Raw genomic sequence first — 22243 nt, 5'->3', positions numbered from 1 at the left:
ATGCCAGAAATTCCAGTTTACATCATTCACAGAGTTCACGAATGAAAACAAATGAATTGTTCAGGTGAAATGTAACTAACCTTAGTAAAGGACAGACAGGAATTTCTCTTAGGAATCTTCATAAAGATAATTCTGTATAATGAGCAGTGTCTTTAACATCCTTAAAATAGATGATTTGACCTGTTTTTATACATAAACTGATAGTATCATAACAAAGTTAATTCAGTAAAACAATTCTACACAGAATGAATACAATATTGGCTGAGTACCCGGCTTTCTACTGCTTTGACCTGTTTGAAATGTATTTAGTGCAGTCGTGTGCCACATAACGACATTTTGGTCAATGGACCACATGTATGACAGCAGTCCCATAAGATTAGTACCATATAGCCTAGAGGTGTAGTAGGCTATACCATCTAGGTTTGTGTAAGTACACTCTGTGATGTTCTCACAATGACAAAATCAGCCAATGACGCGTTTCTCAGAACATAGCCCCTTTGTCAAGCAGCATATGACTGTGTATCTAAGAGTTGATGAACTTCATATACCTCAAGCTGTTCTTCACTGTTTTTTCTGTGATTTAAGCTTTTAATAATTGTTGACTGTCAGTGTGCTTGACATTATTTCTCCTGACTAATGGCATGAAGTGTAGTAATAGTTTCTGGGCAATTGAGTGGAAATCTGCTGCCTTAAAAAGGTGATGTATATAGAGTTAGCATAGAGTTGTGAATGTTGCCTGAGAAAAGGGATGCTCTGTTTCCATTCTTAGATAAGTCAGTGTGACACCTCGTAATAGGCTCAGGATTCTGCTCAGAAAATTGTCCTGCATCTACACCAACACACATCTAAGTAGATGATGAGGACTCTGGAATTCTGATTCATACAACCTCACAGAAGTGGCAATAGTCTGGGGGGAAAACCTTCAAGTAGCAGTAAATAGATGCCTACTTTCACCATAATAACATCTCAGAAAGCATATAGAAAATGACCAGTTTTGAGTAGTGCTACAAGTATGGTAGTAATCTGTAAAATTTTCACCAAGATAACTAAAGGAATGAATCATTGTAGATAGTCACTTTAACTTAAAACATCTGATTTGTATCCCTTATTTCTAGCAATAGTTATCCAGCAGGATCTGTTGTCTGATTCTGCCACTTGTATTTTAACATAAGTAAATCATATCAACTGCATATAAAATAAAATGTCTTTCATTTCTCTACATCGGGGACCCATATTTGAAGTGACTTTTACATTAGCTTTTATTTAATTGCTAAGAAATTAATCCTTTCACTGCAAAGTCTTCTAGATATTTATAGTGTGTGTACGAAAGAAGACTAATATCCCTGTAATTTTACAGGTGTACCTTTTTATTTGGTAATCTTTTTCCCTTTGTAATATGCGAAATATTTAATTCATACATCTCAAACTGACTTCCTGTATTATTACCGTGTTAAAGCAGTTATTCAATTGGAATATTCTGTACTTTAAATGTATACTTTTAACTTCTAATTCTATTCAAGATAGAATTGATTATTGCCCACTGGCCTTTTTCCTTTCAACATTTTCCTTTAAAGATTAGTCCTTCTTCTAACTTAGAACTTAGATCAATGAAAGACAAAGTGAAAAGGACAGAGAGGAGATGAGGAGAGGATGACTGGAGTTAAAGTGATAAATTGGGGTGTTTTTTTCCCTGAACTTTCCTATTATAGGATGTTGGGTTTTTTTAAATATTAAACTTAATAAAAGTACTGAATAGTTAATTTTATCATTCTAATATCTTAGAAAATATATTCAACTAACACAACACCCTGGTTTTATTTTTTATATTGTATGATCCATGAGAATTTGGGGGGCTTAAAATTATCAGAATTTTCAATAGTGTTATTCTTTGAAGAGTTTTCTAAAATCACTTGTTCATAAAAATCTTACTTTCGTTTTCTCCAGTTCTTTCTAGTTTTCTAATTTATTGAACATGAACATTAGACTTTCAAATTTGCATTTTCTTCTTTGAAATAACCAGAATTGTTTAATCCAATGAGATAGAAAGCAGTTTATAAGAATATATATAGCTAGGATTAAGATTAACTAGGCAATTGAAGAAATTTAACTGATCATCTTTCATCTTATTTTCTATTTTATTAGCATTATAAAGATAAATCCTCAAGAGAATGATATGTTCTTTGATGTCATTGCTATTGTTGATCCATTGACAAGAGAAGCACAGAAAATGTCACAGTTACTGATCGTAAGATAATGTATTTTATATATATTTACATCTTATTATATACTACTTTTATTTCAAAATTTATAATTAATCTTTCAAGGCTGTTTTCAAGTATAATCAAATATCTGTGCTCAAGATTCTTTATTCTATGCAACATTTTAAATAGTTGTCATATTTCAATATAGAAAATGAATGATAGAGCTGTGCACAGGGCCTTATGGCAGTACCAAGTTTAGGTTTTGCTATGAATTTAATTCTTACCTCCCTCTCCCCTAAAATTGATATGTTAGGCTAGCCCTGACCCCCAGTGTGACTGTATTTGGAAATAGGGCCTTTAGGCCGTAATTAAGGTTAAGTGAGTTCATTGAGGTGGGCCCTAATCCAATAGGATTGATAGCCTTATAGGAAGAGGAGGAGAGAGAGGGATCTCTTTCTGTCTTCACAAGCACAAAGAAGAGTTCATGTGAGCACACCGCAACATGGCTACCGCCCACAAGCCAGGAAAAGGGCCCTCACCAGAAACCAAATCCACCAGCACCTTGATCTAAAATAAATAAATTTCTGTTGTTTAAGCCACCCAGTCTGTGTATTTTAATATGGCAGCCTGAGCAGACCAATACAGGTGTCTTCCTGTCTTCATTTTTCCCCAGATATGGAGAATGGCTCCTGGAGAAACTGATGCCTAAGCTTAATTAGTTGAAGCTTAAAGTGTAATAAGTAACATTAGCCAAACAGTTGAGGCTAAGGGAAGAGGAAACCTGAAGGTTGTATTCAATAGGTTTGGCCAGAGCCAACAGTACCTTCAAGACTCAAGTTTATTTCTCTGCTCTCACAGTCCAAGTGCAACCGCCTGGAGTTGCTAAGGCAACTGTTAATAATAGCATACTTTATTTCTGAGCAACTGAGCACTTCACGTAACATTATTTTTTACTATAGAGAAAATTTATGCTGTAAAGCATAAATTAATTTATTGGAAGAAATGGAAAGTATCTCATTTAACACTTGGGAGAAACAGTGGCTCAGGGACCTCCGTTGTAGCAAATATGAGGAATGACAGAATGGGAATTAAAACTCAAGACTCTTAAATCCCCAGTCTGTATGTTGTAATTCTTCATCAAGCCTGCATCCTTTCTGTTCCATAGATGTTTTTTTTCCCCTTTACATGTATTCTTTTTTGTCTAATATCTTTCAAATCTTCACTAACTATTTGCCTATGTAGAAGTGGAGGCTATAAAAATTAATAATTATATTAATAAATTAATAGGTCTCCTACCTCTTATGCTTAACTGAAATAGATCAGAGATAATTTATTAACCATAATTGATATAAAGTTGAAAAAGAAAAGAAAACAGAGTATTTTATATGTATGTAGGCAAGAACTTCCTACATCTCTTACAATAAGTGAATTTCCAAAAGGATCAGGTCATCCTCACCATTGTTGTGAGGTCACACTTTGTATTTGCAGGTCAAGACTCTAATAATGATTTGATTGTTCTTCAGTACTAAGGAAATTTAGATACCATGAAAGAAAGTCACATCAGGCAAAAGGTAGGCAGTATAGCCCTTGGGCAACGAAATAACTATTTGGATACAAAGCTTACCTGTGCCATGACTAACTGTGTGATCTTGGGCAGATCACCACATCTCTCTGTGCCTCAAATGTAAAAAGTAGCTGCCTCAGAAGGATGTTTTGAGGATCAAAAGAGATAATGAATATAAAATGTGAGTGTGGCGCCCAGTACATAGTAAATGCTTGCTGAATGTTAGCTATTAATATGACTTAATATCAAATATGGGAATTTTTTTTTCTGATAGGTACTTGGCAAGATTATCAACATGAAGGTGAAGTTGTTCATGAACTGCAGGGGTAAGCTTTCAGAAGCCCCCTTAAAGAGGTGAGTCTAAGTGAACGTAATTTCATTTTGAAAGATTTGCAAATGCTGCGATGAAAAGAGGACCGTAATTACTGGACCTGTTTTTATTTTTTCTTTGCAACATGCTTAACTGATACTGCACGAGATGAAAACCATTCAACTGTTTTTAAACTATGAGTTCAACAGAGTCTTATTTACTCAATGGCATGTATCAATCAAAATAGTTGACACATTAATTCCCAGCCCTTTACTGTTAGAATCCCGTCTCTTGCTCAGAGAGGATAGAGGTTATGGGTGGGAGTTGCTGCCATTCCTCCACTGTCTGCTGTGCCTCCCCAGCCTTCCCGTGCGGTAGCGGGAGAATGTGCTCTCCCTCCTCTTGGTTAAGGCAGATACTCCCTCTCTGTTTTGATCGCATGCTTTTCTGTTTGTTCTGGATCCTTGCTTTGTCACAGAGTCCCTTTGTTCCTGTCTTTAGCCACTCTACTAGCTTGTTTCTTTCAGTCCTAAGAGTTATTCGATTTAAAAAAAGAAAGTGTTCCCTTAACTTCTCCTCCTCTAGAGCCCTGATGCTCCTCTCCACTCTTTCTCATTTCAGCATCTTCAAAGACTCATCATACCCCGCTTCCTCTCCCATTCACTGTACCTCCCACTGCAGTTTGGCCTTAACTTCCTCTTTACAGCTGAATCATTTTTACTAAATCACGAAGAAATTGCTGTTTGCAGCATCCTAAGGCTGCTTCTTACCTGACGACGTTTCCACTGCATTTGACAAACCAAGCGCGTGTTTTGCACCTTTGCTTCATGAGTGTTCTCTCCAGTCCCCTTGTACCCACTTCCTTTTTACTCTGCCCGCCTGCTGTAAGCAGCTTCAGGCATGGCTGCATTGATCATCGCCTCCTGGGATGCACACTCTGTGTAGATTATTCGTGAGCCTCGGTTGCACCTGGTGATTTGCTTCTAGTGAAGAGAAAATGGCAAAAGTGCTGTAATGTCTCTTCTGCAGTTAGGTTGTAAAAGACTGTGACTTTTGTCTTGCTGGCATTTTCTCTCTTGCTCTTGAGTGCTTGTCTGACGAAGCTTGCTGGAGGTGCCCTTGTAGCAAGGAGCTGTGGGCCGTCTCCAGCCAACTGCTAGTGAGGAACTGCAGGCTTTATTCCAGTGGCCCTTGAGGAACTGCGTCACCTGGAAGTAGATCCTTACAGCACAGCTGACACCTTGACTGCAGTCTCAAAATAGTGACAGTCACTGTGCTTAATAATAGAACTAATTCTTATTGTGCATGATATTGGGAGATAAGGCTGAGATACATTAAGACTTCAGGTACTTGTGAAAGTTCTGTTAATAAGCAGCTGCTTTCAACTCAATCCTCTTTGGTTTTAATTGAATTTTTAAAATTGGTACCAGATTCTAGCTTGAATCTTACTTGCTTTCTGGTTATCATTTCTCTTCATATTATTAGTGGTGCTAAGAGCCAGTACAATGGCTGAAAAATAGACCATGGTCAAGTTTAAAGGAGGATCAGTTAAAAGATGAACAGATCGGGGCTGGCCCGGTGGCGCAGCGGTTAAGTTCGCACGTTCCGCTTCTCGGTGGCCCGGGGTTCGGAGGTTCGGATCCCGGGTGTGGACATGGCACCACTTGGCATGCCATGCTGTGGTAGGCATCCCACGTATAAAGTAGAGGAAGATGGGCACGATGTTAGCTCAGGGCCAGGCTTCCTCAGCAAGAAGAGGAGAACTGGCAGTAGTTAGTTCAGGGCTAATCTTCCTCAAAAACAAACAAAACAACAACAACAAAAACAACAAAAATAAGATGAACAGATCATGAAATACTAGAAGCTGCGTAAACCAGTATATCTTAAAGGGATTGTAATTGTGTTCATTAAGAAATAATTAACAAGGGTGTAATAATGTACACAGTCTTATAATAGATAATAATATAAACAAGATAATTTTCCACTGTTTATAAGCATTAGCTCTTCTGCAGTATAGTGTGTTTTTAATCTTTTTAATAAAGACTTTCTGGTCACGTTTTTAAGACATTTTCAGTTTTAAAATATTTTAGACAGAGGAAATCTCAATTTTGGTCACAGTATGTATTTTTGTTTATATTCTGTCAACAGCTTTTACCGTTTTGTTCTGGAACCAGAATTGATGTTAATGGCTAATGACAATATTGGACCAGTGGCAAAATTCTTGGATATCCCGGAATCACCCCTTCTAACGCTCAACATGATTACTCCTGAAGGCTGGTTGGTAGAAACAGTGCACAGCAACTGTGACCTTGATAATATTCACTTAAAGGATGTAAGTTATCACATAAAGTTATATAAAGAAAGACAAATAGGATCAATTCTTATCGGCTATGATAACTGTAGCAAATGAGTGATTGTACTATGGCTGCTCACCAGAATTTTCTTCTTTACGATTCTAGGTCCTGATCTAGTCTTTCCTTTGATTTTTGAGTTTCCCTAACTTCCAAATTCAACTTCTGTAGTTTTCCGAGTTCATACCTGCACCTGCCTTTTTTGTTGCTTCAGACCCCTGGTTCACACATGCTACTCTAGGATGAACAATGTAAAAAATATGGAGATGGGTGCGTGGTCAGTTAGGGCAACACTGTTAAGTACCTCTTTTGCCCTTCAGGTTTTGTTTTTAACTCAGAAAGGAGCAGTTCCATCTGAAACTCTTTTTTGCCCCATAGCTCATAGCCGGAGAACGCAGTCCTAACAAGATTAGGGTAAGAAAGCAGGAAAAAGAGCTGACTCGTGTACTGTAGGTTGGGTGCACTGCTTCCCATCGCCTCCAGCATGACCCTTGTCCAGGCAATGACCAGACTTCTCTTCCCCACCTTTTGTCACTCCGGCCTCAGCACAAAAAAGAGGAGGAGACTATTTTAAAATACACTGAGTCTTTCAAAACATTCCATTCAAAAATTGGGAAGAGATTCAGAAACCACAAAAAGCATAAGAATTTTAGGGGAGTTTACCTAGAGAATGGGTATCCAGAAACTGGAGAGAAAATACGTCCTTCTCGCTGTCCTCCCTCTTGCCTGGTTGTGCATGGCCTCTCACCTATTTCCAACTGTGTGTGACAAGCTCCTTCAGAATGTTGCCATTGCCTTGACCTAGGCATAAGCATTGTACCTCTAATAATTTGGTTGATTGTTCATCGTATTTTTTTCTCATGCCTCTCACGTGTTACTTTTTGTCTAAAGATTTTCCTTCTAGGCAAGTTTCTTCTGATCCACTCATGAATAGAGTCTGTGGGATCCTAATTCACTTCCCTGAAACATACTCACCGATACCTCCAACTTTACCCATCTGAGGAAAAACCTAAAACTCAGTTGTAGCAGTCTTCTGAAATCAGTCCTTTAAATCTAAGGAAAGAATAGAAAGACAGCAAAATAATAAAATCTGTGAGGGCAAATTCAGAAATGAATTTGGCAAGAAGTAAAAAAAAAAAATCCTCTTTTCCTCATGATGGGTTGGATCTTTTAAATGAGTCTATTGGATTCTTCATTGAGTTCAGCAATATCTATCAATAGGGTAGCTTTAAAGATTCTAACCAAAAGGGTAAAAAGTTTGTGGTAGGAGAATTAGTGCAGCTTAGAAAAGATTTTGAATTGAATCTGCTGGTGAAAAATTTCAGCAACTATTAAACAATTAATGGAGATTAAACATTTTTTGTTGTGAGTGGCAAACATAGCAATGTCTTTTTAGAAGCTGTTTAAATGGACAGTAGCTCTATTTATTTTAGAAGACTAAAAAAGGAATAATTTCTTCTGTCTTCATAGATTATATGAATAACCGGAAGGAAATATAAATTCTAGCAGCTGTGAAGGTTACCCACCTCTAAGGCTCTTCTCTTCCACTTGTGCTGTACATACTTAGAATTTTACCTACACCTATCCTAAAAGAATATGAAATAACAAAGTAAAGACACTTGCTAGAATAGAAAGGAGGAGTTGTAGGTAAATGAAAAAAGCACACCCTGGCAAAAATCAGACTAATATTGAGAGATTTGTCACTACACATTAGCTTGTGAAAGTATTCCTTGCTGCATCTCACTCCTGAACATTACATAAACACCTGAAAAAAGCTGGATGTAGAAAAATTCTCTTTTACCAGGAGTTTGTTCTTTGCACAACCACTATTAATGCCATAATTAAAGGTGCCAAAGGTGGGTTACAGGAAAGCTTAAAGTGAGAGACACTTTTACCTGAGTTCAGGGGTGGTTCTCAGCTTGTGGGAACTGCATCCAAAGACTCTGCAGTTCTGTTTGATCACAGCTTGTATCTGAGAGATACCACAATGCCTGAAACAGTAGTGGTCATCTGCCCAGTAAACAGGAAATGAGTAAATAAAAGATAGCTAAAGGAAAATAGGATGTGGCTATGTTAAAAGGGATTCACAGAAAAAATTTATTTGCCACTCTGAAATATAAATAATTTAGACATCAGTTTTATTGATGTGATGTATTACCAATTGATGTATTACCAATGTAATTGTCAAAGAATTCCTCTTTGACTGCCATAGATAATCTTAATAAATCCAAATCTTCATCTTTATAATTAAACTTACACTTTTTTTAAAGGAAGAAGCTAACTTCTTAACTATTCAGCCACAGAACGATACAATAAACACTTCTATTTAGTAATATTTATGGGCACCCGAAGTTATATTTGAAAGGTATTAAATTCATGTCTCATATGAACAGTTAATATTTAGAACAGATAAAATATAAAGGAGATGTGAACATCAAAAAGGATCACTGGCTTTTATATTCTTGCTGAAAAGAAACCTTAATAATAGGAATTAATTTAACTTAAATCACTTTTATGAAATTATTATAAAACTTAAAGTTTTTACTAGAAAGAACTCTTTAAAAAACAGCTTGGCTGTTTTTGGTGGTGTGGTTTGAATAAGTCAACAGAATTGATGTCTGTTATACAAATATATAGGGACAAGAAAAATTTTCACATTAATATATTATAAAATGAAGATATTATTAGGCACAAACTGAATGTATCTGGACTCTGCCCTAATTCATAATTCTAATCTAATTCATAATAAAAAATAGTTAAGCTTTACTTCATAATCACTTTGGGGTACAGTTTGCTTGTCTGTAAAATGAAGGGATTGAACTATATTATGATTTCTTTCTAACTTTTAGTGTTCTCCTATTCTGAGACTGTCCCCTCTAAATCTTTCCATCCAAAGTGCTGTAGGACTATGGACACAGGCTAAGGAAGTATGTGAAGTTCATCACTGGAATTGTAATAATTCAACAACCAATTCAGAACCAAACTAAAGTGGTTGAAAAGAATACTGTTTCCAAAGAAGTTACTTATTTCTTGTTCTTAAAAACAGTAAAATTATGAGAACTAGACTCAAGAAAAAATGCTGTACATAAGTACTGTAATTATTTCTGTGGTAATCACAGTTAAACTATACAGTAGGTGCCGCCCATGGCCGAGTGCTTAAGTCCGCACGCTCTGCTTCAGCAGCCCAGGGTTTTGCCAGTTCGGATCCTGGGCGCGGACATGGCACCACTCATCAAGCCATGTTGGGGCGGCGTCCCACATAGCACAGCCGGAAAGACCTACAACTAGAAGATGCAACTATGCACTGGGGGGCTTTGGGGAAAAAGAAGAGAACAAAAAAAAAAGAAGATTGGCAACAGATGTTAGCTCAGGTGCCAATCTCTAAAAAAAACAAACCTATACACTATAGATTTTCAAATCCTCTGTATCCTAAATATACTAAACAATAGTGTCAAAAACCTATAGTGAAATAAAGGTAAATATAGATAGCATCATTGTCTTATCTGCTCAACAAAATTGCCAAACTACATAAGAGTCACTTACCATTTGATTTATTTTCATGATTGGTTATATTTTTCATGTGAAGTAGAGAAAAAGGTTTATCCCTAAAATATTTATTGTAACATTTTTAATAGAGGAAAATCTGGAAACAGTTGGAATGTCCAGCCATTTAAAAGGGTGTTTATAGAGATAAGGACATGTCTTAGAAAACTATATTAAATGAAAAGTAGGTTACACTTTCTTAGGAAAAAAAAATTTATGACAAGAAATAGAAATCAGTGAGTTTGATGTGTTTATGAATGTTTAGTCTGTAGGTGATTCTTATTTTTTCTCTTTTCCACTTTCTCACGTTTGCTAAATTTTCTTTAATGAGCATATGTTAGAGTGCAAAACAATTAAACATTAATTTTTAAAAATGACAAGAAAGGCAATAGAAGATGATAGGTTGGCTGTCTTGCCAGGTCTGAAGTGGGAGTTCTAGGGCAACAGCAAATGAAGCAGATCTTTGAGAAGTTTCCCATCTAAATCTGACTTGAAGAGATCTTTGAATACTATAACTCACAGAGCATCCGTTCATGCTCACATCTTTCCTGCTTGTGAAATTGGTGCATATATCACAAGATGGGAGTAGAGCTGATGTCATGGGAAGGGAAAAAATACTCATCATGAACGTTGGTCTTCAAGAAATTGATTCAACTGTTCCTTCATGTAAAAGAAAGACTTGAAGTTGCCCCTCAAGATGCTTTGGCTAATATTAAAATAATCACATTTATTTATTACAAAATTTGTATTATGAGACTTACTGATACCAAAAACGGTATATTTTCTCCATAGATTGAGAGAACTGTTACAGCAGAGTATGAACTAGAATATCTGTTACTTGAAGGACACTGCTTTGATGTAATAACAGATCAACCTCCTCGGGGTCTGCAGTTTACACTCGGCACAAAAAATAAACCTGTTGTGGTTGATACAATAGTGATGGCCAATCTTGTAAGTATTATAAGTACTTAATTGATGATATTTAATTAGATATTTTGGCGAAATCCTCGAAGTTTTCCTAATAATAAGGTGAAATAATTTTTATCCTCCTATTGCTAAACAGCTCCCAGGAAACAAAATTGAATCCTTAAATAAGATAAATAAAACAAAAATGAGGGAAGCATGCTCTCAGAATGTGCTTTTACTGGTTATTGCAAAACCTCCTTCTGTGGAAATCATTTATAGAATTCATTCCACAGTTAGTAAACACTTTCTTGGATCATTCATATATAATCTTTCTTGAACAGTTGGATATATTTTTAGTCATTTAACTATGATCATATTTTTCTCATCTTAAAAGGGATATTTTCAATTAAAAGCAAACCCAGGTGCTTGGATCCTGAAATTACGTGAAGGAAAATCTGGAGATATTTATCAAATAGTTGGGTGAGTTATATAAACCCCTTTTAAATTTTTATATGTAAATAAGTTTTTAGTGTGGTATAATCAGGGTCATCAAAACAACTAAAATGTTCACGAATACCATCACTATAAACCAAAACCTACCTTAAAACTGTGACGTTTGTTCCTATCCTTGTTTTATTTCAAAAATATGAAAGATATGCCTAAAGTATATATCTTGTTCTTTACTCTATCTCCTTTACTTACTGTTTTCTGTAGACTTTTGCATGTATTAGCATAGTTCATGTATTTATCCTTTAGTGATAATATAATTTAGTGACAATATAATATGTATTAGATCTTTTATAACAAAGCCATTGTCCATGGGTTATGTTCAGTTTTTCATTTTTATAAATAAAAATGGTTTCTTTCACAGTAACTTCCCTGCTCATCAGTGAGAATAGTATAAACCAGGGATCATCAAACTTTTTCTATAAGGAGCCAGTAGTAAATAGTTAATGTTTGAGGGCAGATATAATTTTTGTCAATATTCTTTTTTTGAACAATGATTTTAAAATGTGAAAGCCATTTTTAAGTCAGGGGCCATATAAAACTAGGCCACCAGCCTGGTTTCACTTGCGAGCCATAGTTTGCCAACCCTTGATAAAGTCTTTTTTGATAAAATCTCTTGCCAATCTTACCCTTTTTGCGTGAGGAAGATTGTCACTGAGCTGACATCTGTGCCAGTCTTCCTCTATTTTGGATGTAGGACACTGCCACAGCATGGCTTGATGAGCGGTGTGTAGCGCCGTGCCTGGGAACCCATGAACCCCAGCTGCCACTGGGCCAGCCCCATAAAGTCTTTTTTTGATACCCCTTAATAAATATCTATAGTTTTAATTTATTTCAATAAGTATTTATTGAGCACCTTTCATTATACCAAGCACTGGGCTAAACAAAGGTATGGGGTAGGGATTATTGTACTTTTTTCCCCACTGCCTTTTCCCCTTTTCCTTATATGGTGCTGAAGCACATAGTGTCATTCAACAAATATGCTTAATAATCACTGCAGACAAAGCTGGGAATGCTTAATTCTGTGATGAGGAGGAGGATGGGGGAAGTGTGTTGATGTTAGAAATAAGATTGTACCTCAGGACGGTTTTGAAGAATTATAGGAACTTACTGCTAGTCATACCACAGGCAGAACATTCCAGGAGAGGTTAGAGGTGCAAATGTCTCCTCTAAAATTTGTAGGGCCATATGTGTTTCAGAGTTTAGAATTTTTCAGATTTTAGAAAGTTAATATAGTACATACATCATATATTATGACATATCGAGCAGGATCTGAGAAAGCATTTCATTAAACAAACGTCATTTCTATTGCAAAACATGTGACTATTCACACTAAAAGAATATATAATGACTATAAAAGAAAACGAAAAGACAAGTTACAGACTGGGAGAAAAATCTTTGTAAAATGTGTAGAGCATATGAAGAACTATCAAAACTCAACAATGAGAAAACAGCCTGATAAAAAATTTGCAAAAGACTTGAACAGACACTTCACCTAAGAAGAAAAAATGGATGGCAAATAAGTACATAAAAAAGGTGATCAACTTTGTTAGTTATTAGGAAAATGCACATTTCGATCACATTGAGATTCTGCCACACATCTCTTAGAATATCTAACATTAAAAAGACTGACACCACCAAGTGTTGGTGAGGATGTGATGTGAGAGGAACTATCATACACTACCGGTGGGAACATAGAATAGCACAACCACTTTGGAACAGTTTGACGGGTCCATAGTATTTAAATACACACTTACCTTATGATCCAGGCATTCCATTCCTAGGTATTAACCCAAGATAAAATATATGTTCATACAAAGACTTGTACATTAATGTTCACAGCAGCTTTATTTGTAATTGTCGGGCCCTGGAAACAACCCAAATGTTAACAAGTGAGGGAATGATCAAAATGTGGTGTATCCATACCATGATACTATGAAAGGATGAACTGTGGATGCACACAGTGACAATGAATGAATCTCAGACAGATGAATCTCAGGATAATTATGCTTAGTAAAAGAAGTGAGGCAAAAAAAGAGAGAAAGTACATACTGTATGATTCCTTTTGTTAGTTGTAAAACACTAGGTAATACAAACTATAGTGACAGAAATCAGATCACTGATTGCTTGGGCATGGGAGGTGGGTGGTCAGGTGAAAGCAGAGGAAAATATGGGAGATAAACAGATGAGCAAAACAGTTCCTGCCCTTCCACAACTCATTCCAGTAGGAGAGGCAGTTAAGAAAATGAGTGACTATTAATACATTATAAGTACTTATAAAAGAGTGTTATGGTGGTACAGAAAATAAGCCAAATACACTAACCTTTTATTAACTCTTCTTATGAAAACCATCGTTTCAAGAACGATTCATGCTGCTTTGCCTCAGCTTCTTTGATCTTGTGCAAACTGTGTTGCCTGGAGCTGAGTGTTCCTAAATGTGCCACTGCTGTTTCTCCAGTGTTTTTTGCAAAGGGAAAGCCCTTTGGAATTAAATAAACCATGATTTGAGTCCCTCTCTGCCACCAGCTATCTCATCGACCTTGCATACATTTCTTTACCGCCTGGAGTCTTTGTTTCCTCATAACAAGAGGGGATAATCCTATCTACTTTGTGGGATCTTGGTGAGGACTAAATGAGGTAATCATCATAGGGGCTATGTCTCACATATTGAGTAAATGTCCCTTTCTCCCCACTTACTCCTTCCTTCTTTGCAAATTACAATTCTGTATATTATATTATATGTGTGCAATATATGTCTTATATATAATATGTATAATATATATTATGTAAAACTATACATTAATATATCAGGTTTTATTTTATCTTCTTTACCATTATTTGCTATCATACATAGTCTATAAATGAATGGTTTAGGGAGAAAGTAGCCCCTGATGATCATTATATTTTAAGTACCACTAACATTAGTAATGGAAAGCTAATTTTCCTTATTCACAATAAGACAACTTTTGGTAATAGCAGTAATTTCAAATTTGTTTGTATTACTTATAAATAATAAAATCATAAACTTCTGTCAATCATAATTAACTCCAAATGTAATTAATATGTCACTAGATATCCAGAATTGAGAAAACATAAATAATGCTACTCTGTAATAAAATTTGTTTGAAATTGAAGTATCAGTAATGAAAAGTAGGTCAATATAAAATATGACAAAAATGGAAATTCTGTTTATCCCAATTTATGATTTAATTCTAATTGACATTAAATTTATATTTAGGAAAGATATTCTTAAAGTATGCTGAAAAGCTAAGCTAAAATAATACTGACATGAGGTTCTAAGTCCAGATTTGAAAACCGTGACTAAATAATTTGATATTTTAAAATTTGCCTTTTTTTTATTAAGCACAATCCTCACATGTGTACTTTTTATGTCTCTCCATCTTTTTGTAATCTTTAACTGTGGATCATCTGCCCATACTCAATGTTGACTGGCATTTACCTTGAATACAAAAATAGTCAATAAAATTAATCTCCTATAAAAGAAAATCTTTGTAGTTCTACTAAAATTAGGCAAATGCTTCTTCTCAGATTTTCCTAGTTAAATTGTGGAGAATATTGGATACTTTTGTGTATATATATATATACACTTATATACACACACACACATATACACCTTCAATATGGTAAATTATATGCTAGGCTTTTCACTTGAAATCTTGAGAAAAACATTGACAAATTGCTATTGTATATAATTTTAGTTTGGTACCTTTGAGACTAAACTGCTTCTCTTATGTTTTAGAAAGGAGGCAGGAGAGATTTCAAACAAGGCTTTCCATACTTTCTCCTCACTTCCTTGAGCTGGCCCCTTTGTAAGCCAGGCTTGCAGTCTCTGGCCCCGGCAGTGGTTAAAGCTCACTCTTGGTGGAGCATTGCTATGGACTCCCAGAAGGCTCCAATTGTAGCACCTCTCTCTCTTTTGATTCCCTGGTCCCTGTTGGTGCATCTCTACTCCAGTCAGCTTGCCTGACAACTTCCTCATTCTCTGAGAATCCTGTGTTATATCTGCAGCCTGTTTTTGTTGAGGTTTCCTCATATCTCCAGGTTGCCATATTGGCAGGAGGTGTGTCTGCTGCATGGTAATAACAAAAACAAATCTCTCTCCTGCTGGTCCACATCTGATCCGTGGGAAATACTTAGGCATCACTTGCCTGGAAAACTCTAGGAGTTCAGGCCAGTCTCAATGGCACTAGTACTCTCCTGGATTAAAGCAATAATAAGCCAGTCCTCAAATATCGTATCCCAGTCCGTGGTCCACTTTAACTTTCCCAAATATGAGCCAGACATGATCCTCCGTGTCTCCCAACTTCAGAAGATACAGTGCAAAGTGCTTTCCCTTTAAAGCATCTACATTACTGAGTTTAGGATTAGAAGGTAATACTCTTCTCCCCTCGCCCCAGATGGTGTAGTGGTGGAGACTCATAGCCTTGCAATATCTCTCTCCAGTGACATTCTTCAGCTTCATCTCACACAGTCTCTTCCCTGAAAGCTATCTTAGTGATGCCTCAGTTAAGTGTTCTAGCATCCTTTTACTGCGCCTCCCAAAGAATCTTCTCTTTAGTTCTTTACCATCACATTACCATTAGTTGAATGTAAGTTTGACCAAATTCACTTTTGATCATAGTTTTTGTATGTGTGTTTTTATCTTTCACATTCATTTTTGTTTGAGTGGCTGGCTTCTCATATCGAAGAATTTAACACAGGGAGATGGATTCTTGACTGTGGTGGTGAGGATTGGAGGAACAAGCTCTCTAGGAGGGCTAGCCCCCAGGAATGGCTCACAGAACAAAGCCAAGGAACTGACCAACCAGAAAGAGCCAGTACCTTTCCCATTATCAGAAAAAAGCTTCTGTGTCCCCATGACTTTGCTTGCCAAAAGAAACTATCCAAGCATCACTGTTACCCCTACCTCATTTCTAAATTCCAAATCACTTGCAAATTTATCTCTCTCTTTAGCAGAATCTGATTATCAACCAGAACCATAGCTGCAAAAGAATCTAGGAACAAAAAAAAGAGTTTTTAGCTCTTTAACTTCTGCAGTATATGCTAAGAGGTGGAATGGATGTTGCCTGCCATATTGTAATACGCACCAAATTTCTACAAATACTTTTTTTCAGAAACGTTAGTGGTGTACTCTTGTTCCTAAAGGCCTGAAAAATTTTTTGCTTACTTTTCATAAGTATTGATAATAGCAGTAGCATTATAATTTTCCTCAGAATTCTTGCAACAAGCCTCATCATTGTCTTCTACCATCAAGTGTCTTGGATAAGAAATGAGAGACAGTGTGATTTACTTTTCCTCTATAAAAATTTAAATGATATTTAGAATTCTAGGAAAAATGTCTTTTTTAAAAAGACTGCTTCCTAACGTAGTGAATCTTTTCATTTTAAAGTAAATGGCTTTTACTGAGATATCTTCTCAAATCTCATTGGGAATATTAATTATTTGAATGCTCCCCTTTTTCCCTGTATTAATTCCTTACCAGTGTAGTCCATGTCTTCTGACTGCTTAGCTTGTTTTCCTCCTTTAAGCTGCCAACTGTCCTAGCATATCCAGTGATTTTTAAGTTGCTGTTACTTATAAAGGCCTAATGGTGCAGTGGTGAAGAGCCAGACTGAATGGGCTCAGTTTGGATCTAGGATAATAATTGTACCCTCCTCAAGGACGGTTATATGGATTAAATGAGCTAACATCTATACTGTGCTTGACATAGTGCCTGAAAGAGAATGAAAGTCTTCATCACTACTCCCTCTAACACCTGCTGGGATCAGAGAGGGGGCTGCTTTAGATGTTGTATGAGTCTAGCTGCCGTGTGGCTCTACCCTCTCTGCCTTGGTCTCAGTGGACAATGGATTTGATGGCTGAAGTTGCTGATGCCCTTGAGCAGTGTTTGGGACTGGAAGCCCTTGAAAGTTAAGAAATTTGACATTTCTGCTACAGAAGTTGAAACCTTTCTATTTTCTAATGATAATTATTGAGGGTCTATGCCTTCTTCTTTGGTTTAGCCACCTCAGCTGGGGAATTGGAAGTAAGAGGGAGTCAGGGCATGTGTTAGGCAGCAGAGTGCTAGAATCCCCAGATTTTCATTTTAGAAAAATATTCAGGTGTTATAAATCTGACTGGACTCAAAGCATCTACTCATTTGACGTCTGCTTTCCCTCTTTGACAAAATTCAATCTTATTGTAAATGTCTTTTGCAGTGGCATTTCTTAGTACCTAGTGAGAGTAGTATAAAAAATAATTATTGATCAAAGCTGTCGTATTTGACTTACGGAACTTTGAAAATTAGACGATAAAATACCTTATGTATAGTATAAAATAGAAACATTCAAGTGATCCACATGGACATCATAGATAAATTTTCAGTCTTAAGAGTTTAACAATACACTTTAAATTTTGGTATTTGAAATTGGATATTGAAAATTTGTTGGACAGTGTAGAATTCCTGTGCTTATGATATATAGACAACTTATCTTGAAGTCTAGAAAATGTTCCGTATTTTAATTATTATTGCAATACATCAAAGAGATATGAAAGATTTCACTTTTGTGATAATCTTTGTATGCAACAGCAAAGATAAACAATAATTTGGGCTTTCTGAGTGGTTAGGCAATAGTGAATTTAATGAGTTACTTTTGTACAATTTTAATATGTATTAAGTTAAAATTGATTGGATAATTTTGAAAATGGTAGTGTATTACAGCATATCTTTTTGACCATAAAAACAGCAAGTATGATATATATACACAAGTGATAGTATACTTATGTTTACTGCAGAATGAGTTTATTGCTATTTATACCATCATAATTGTATGTCTTTTCTTAAATTGCTTATAGACATTTACATATTTTTCTACTTTTAGGCACGAAGGAACTGACTCTCAACCAGACCTAGGAGATGTCATTGTTGTGTTAAACAGCTTCAAAAGCAAAATACTGGAAGTACAAGTGGGTGAGGCAGAAGCTTTTTATAGGCTTTGTTCTTAATATTAAGAATTATCATTTTTGTCCTTAGTTAATTAATTTTTATTTTACAACTAATTTTACTACCTAAAATGTCATATTGGAACTCTGGCAATGAAAAGAAGAAGAGGATTAAGTTCATGAAGAGAAAAAAGCTTAACGATAGAAGAAAAGGAATTTTATTTTTTCAGTTATGATGTGTCTACTGTATCTACTCTATCTGTAGCCAGGTAATACTGCAGATTGTCTAGAGATGAGATCAGGAACACGTTGAAAATTTAGCCCTGAAAAGAAAAAGTGATGTTTTTCTTTACAAAAAACAACACAGAAACCAAAAAAATAGAGAAAAAGAATTTTTAGTGATGGCAGATTTAGTTCTTTCAGACCAACCTGCCTACTTAAAACTAGTAAAAATGTTAGGTAAAATGTTTTTTAAAAATCTTAAAAGTAATGAGGAGCTCACAATAATAAACAATAAGGGTAATAAGGAAATACAAAACGAAAATTAAAGGGAAAATAAGAACCTAGTGAAGTAAGCAAGCACAGAAGCTTCTCTTGTCCCAAGAAAGCCACTGTTGCCTGGGAACATCTGTCTGTCCTGGTCCACTTGAATTATCATTTTGATTTAATTTGCAGGGTGATGGGGACAGAAACTAAACCCTGGACCCACATAAAGTGGGTAGTCTGTTAGAAGACCTTCTCCACAATAAGCTGGCTGTAGCTTCAGGGTAAGGGCGCACCATAATAAATTATCCCACACTGTCTTTTAGCCCAAATTTTTATCACCTTAAGTAGTCTAGGGAACCCTGAGCCTTAATTTTGCACTTAAAATAGTTCCAGATTGATAAGGTTGCACGTGCACCTGGCAAAAACATCCATATATCTCTGGAATAAGATTACTATATCCACATACACAAAGAAAACTGGCAGAAACAACAAACAACAGAAAGCAGATACACAAACACTACATATATTAGTATTATTGACACAGACTCTGAAGAAACTATGCTTACATTGTTTAAAGGAATAAAAGACAAGCTTAAAGACAATTGAAGGGAACAGGAAACTGTAAAAAACACATATCCAATGTTTTTTTAAAGTAGAACCTCTAAGACTGAGCAATACAATAACCAAAATTAAGAATTCACTGGATGACTTTAACATGCCTAAAGAGAGGAATTAGTGAGTCGGAGGATAGACCAGAAAAAGTATCCCGAATGCAACAGGGATGTTAAAAACAAAAGAGGAAAATATGGCAGAGAGCATAAAAGGCAGGGAGAATACAGTGAAAAAATCTAAGATGCAAGGATTGCATTTAACCCTGGCTCCACCACTCACTAGATATGTGACCTTCAACAGATTACTTAACGCCTTTCTGTCTTATTTGTTTCATCTATCAAATGCACTTAACAGTAGAACCTCCCTTATATGTCTGTTATAAGGATAGTATAGTAAGATAGATAGCTTTGTAAAGTGCTTTCTGAGTTTTGAATAAATAAAATCAGTTTAAATGGAGTTTCAGAAGATGCTGAAAGAAACAACGAGGTACAGGTAATATTTGAAGCAACAGTGGCTGAGAATTTTCATGAATTGCTGAAAAATATCAATTTGCATATTCAAGAATTCCAGTGATTCCCAAGCAAGATAATTAAAAGTAAATCCACACCTAGACTCTTACTGATAAAAGTTCAGAAAACCGAAGACAAAGAGAAATCTTAGGAGTAAACAGAGGAAAAAAGAAAAAATACCTGCAAAGAGCTATAGTTAGTCGGACAGTTGGTTTTTCAGCAGTAACAGTGAAAGCTGGAAGATGCTGGAATGATATTTAAAAGCACTAAGTGAGAAAAGGAATGCCAACCTAGAATAATTTACCCTGAAAAAGATATGTTTCAAGAGGAAACATAAAACAGGGTATTTTCCGACAAATTAAAAAATTGAATTTGCCACAGCACACTCACACTAAAGGAAATTCTAAAAGATTTACTTAAGGCAGAAAAAAAATTATCTCAGATGGAAAGTCTGAGTTTGAAAAAAGAATGAAATGAAAAGAAAATGGTAAATATGTGGATGAATCTATGAACAGTGAGTATATAAAACAAAAGTAATGTCTTATGAGAATTTTTAAAATATATAGAATTGAAAAATATAACAATAGCATTTAAGTGATAAGATAAATATGGTTGTTTGCAGTTACACATAAAGTTCTTATATTGACAAGGGCAAGGGTAATGATTACTTTAGACGTTAGGGCAAATATGAATTTTTTTTTTTACAGATTTTATTTTTTTCCTTTTTCTCCCCAAAGCCCCCCGGTACATAGTTGTATATTCTTCGTTGTGGGTCCTTCTAGTTGTGGCATGTGGGATGCTGCCTCAGCGTAGTTTGATGAGCAGTGCCAAGTCCGCGCCCAGGATTCGAACCAACGAAACTCTGGGCCGCCTGCAATGGAGCTCACGAACTTAACCACTCGGCCATGGGGCCAGCCCCCACAAATATGAATTTTTAATTTCTAAGATATCAACTGAAAGTATAGAAACAAGACATATTGTCATAGTAAAGAGAAAAAATGGAATGAAATAAATTTATCAATAAAAAGAGACTAAGAAAGGAGAAGAAATACAGTAGACCATATGGGACATGGAAGCACAAAACAGTAAATTAGAATTTAACCCAATTACATTAAATGTAAATGGACTAAATGTTCCAATCTTTAAAAGACAAAGATTGTTATGCTGGATTTTTTAAAAATCCCAGCTATATGTGGTTTGCAGAAAACATACCTAATGCATAAGAATACAGCTTCAGGGTGAGGATGGAAATAAAACACAAGCATGGAAAAAGTATAGTAGGCCAATAGTAACCGAAACAAAGTTTGTATAGCTATACTAATATCAGAGATATTAGACATTAAGACAACATTACTAAAAGAAGATCATTTTTTATATATATATAAGGCAGAAATAGAGTTAAAAAGAGAAATTGACAATTGTCTACCATATTGGGATATTTTTAACACACATCTCTCACTACTTGATAGAACAAGCAGACCAATAAATCAGTCGAGGTATAGAAGACTTGAACAGTGTGATTATAAATCAACTAACAGACACATAGAACTCCACACCCAATAATACCAAATAATCTTTCAAACACACAGAAAATATTGATAAAATAAGCTTTACATTCAGTTGAAAAGCAAGTTTCAACAAATTTCAGAAGAATGAATACAGAGTATGTTCTCTATCTACTATGCAGTAGAGGAGAAATTAATATCGAAAGATAACTGGGAAATACTCTTATGGTTGGGATCTCTAAGATCCACTAACAGTAGGTTACCAAAGCTCTCACCTATATATTGCCTGGATCCTAAGCTGTATCACCAAGTTATACCTTGCATCCCACATCATAACCTCTTCCTAACACCTCTGCTCTTTATCTTGTGATCAGTTGTACATGTTGCTCACACTCATTTTTGGTACTTTCTCTCCTATATTGACCTTGGGTTCCTTTCTCAATAATAACTTACATTCTCCTTGAATACGTTTCCTTCTGGTCATTCCAGATGAAAAACCCCACAAAACCCAGACCAGCTACTGAAGGTACTAAATTAGCTCTAGCCTTTAGGACCAGCATTCAAGCTAGTTTTATCCTGTGCTACAAACAGGAGAGAAAAACTATTTCTGCCAGGGATGGGGGTGGCAGCAGTTCTATCTTTAAGCAATTTTGGCCATTGAAAAATTAAGTTTTCTTGAGATGAATTTTTGCACTTTATGTATTGGTTCTAATTTGACCTGTTGATCTGTAGGATAGAGCAGGTCTAAGTCTTTCACCCATCAAATCTTTAAGGGTAATAATCATGCCCTATTTGAATCAAATATTC

At 35.7% G+C, this 22243-nt stretch overlaps 1 protein-coding gene across 2 annotated transcripts in view; it reads left to right on the top strand.

The window, feature by feature from the left end:
* The window catches only part of UGGT2 (UDP-glucose glycoprotein glucosyltransferase 2), a 184373-nt gene that overhangs the window by 129723 nt on the left and 32407 nt on the right, over positions 1-22243 (top strand). For both annotated transcript variants that reach the window (XM_014864866.3, XM_070520046.1), the window contains exons 25-30: positions 2143-2245; positions 4040-4119; positions 6224-6407; positions 10762-10920; positions 11270-11355; positions 18264-18348. In XM_014864866.3, coding sequence (XP_014720352.3) covers positions 2143-2245; positions 4040-4119; positions 6224-6407; positions 10762-10920; positions 11270-11355; positions 18264-18348 — 697 coding nt within the window. The remainder of the gene's footprint in view (positions 1-2142; positions 2246-4039; positions 4120-6223; positions 6408-10761; positions 10921-11269; positions 11356-18263; positions 18349-22243) is intronic.

This window comes from Equus asinus, chromosome 11 (assembly GCF_041296235.1).
Source record: "Equus asinus isolate D_3611 breed Donkey chromosome 11, EquAss-T2T_v2, whole genome shotgun sequence".
In the NCBI taxonomy this organism is placed as follows: Eukaryota; Metazoa; Chordata; class Mammalia; order Perissodactyla; family Equidae; genus Equus; species Equus asinus.
This window is presented reverse-complemented; position numbering and strand designations above follow the sequence as displayed.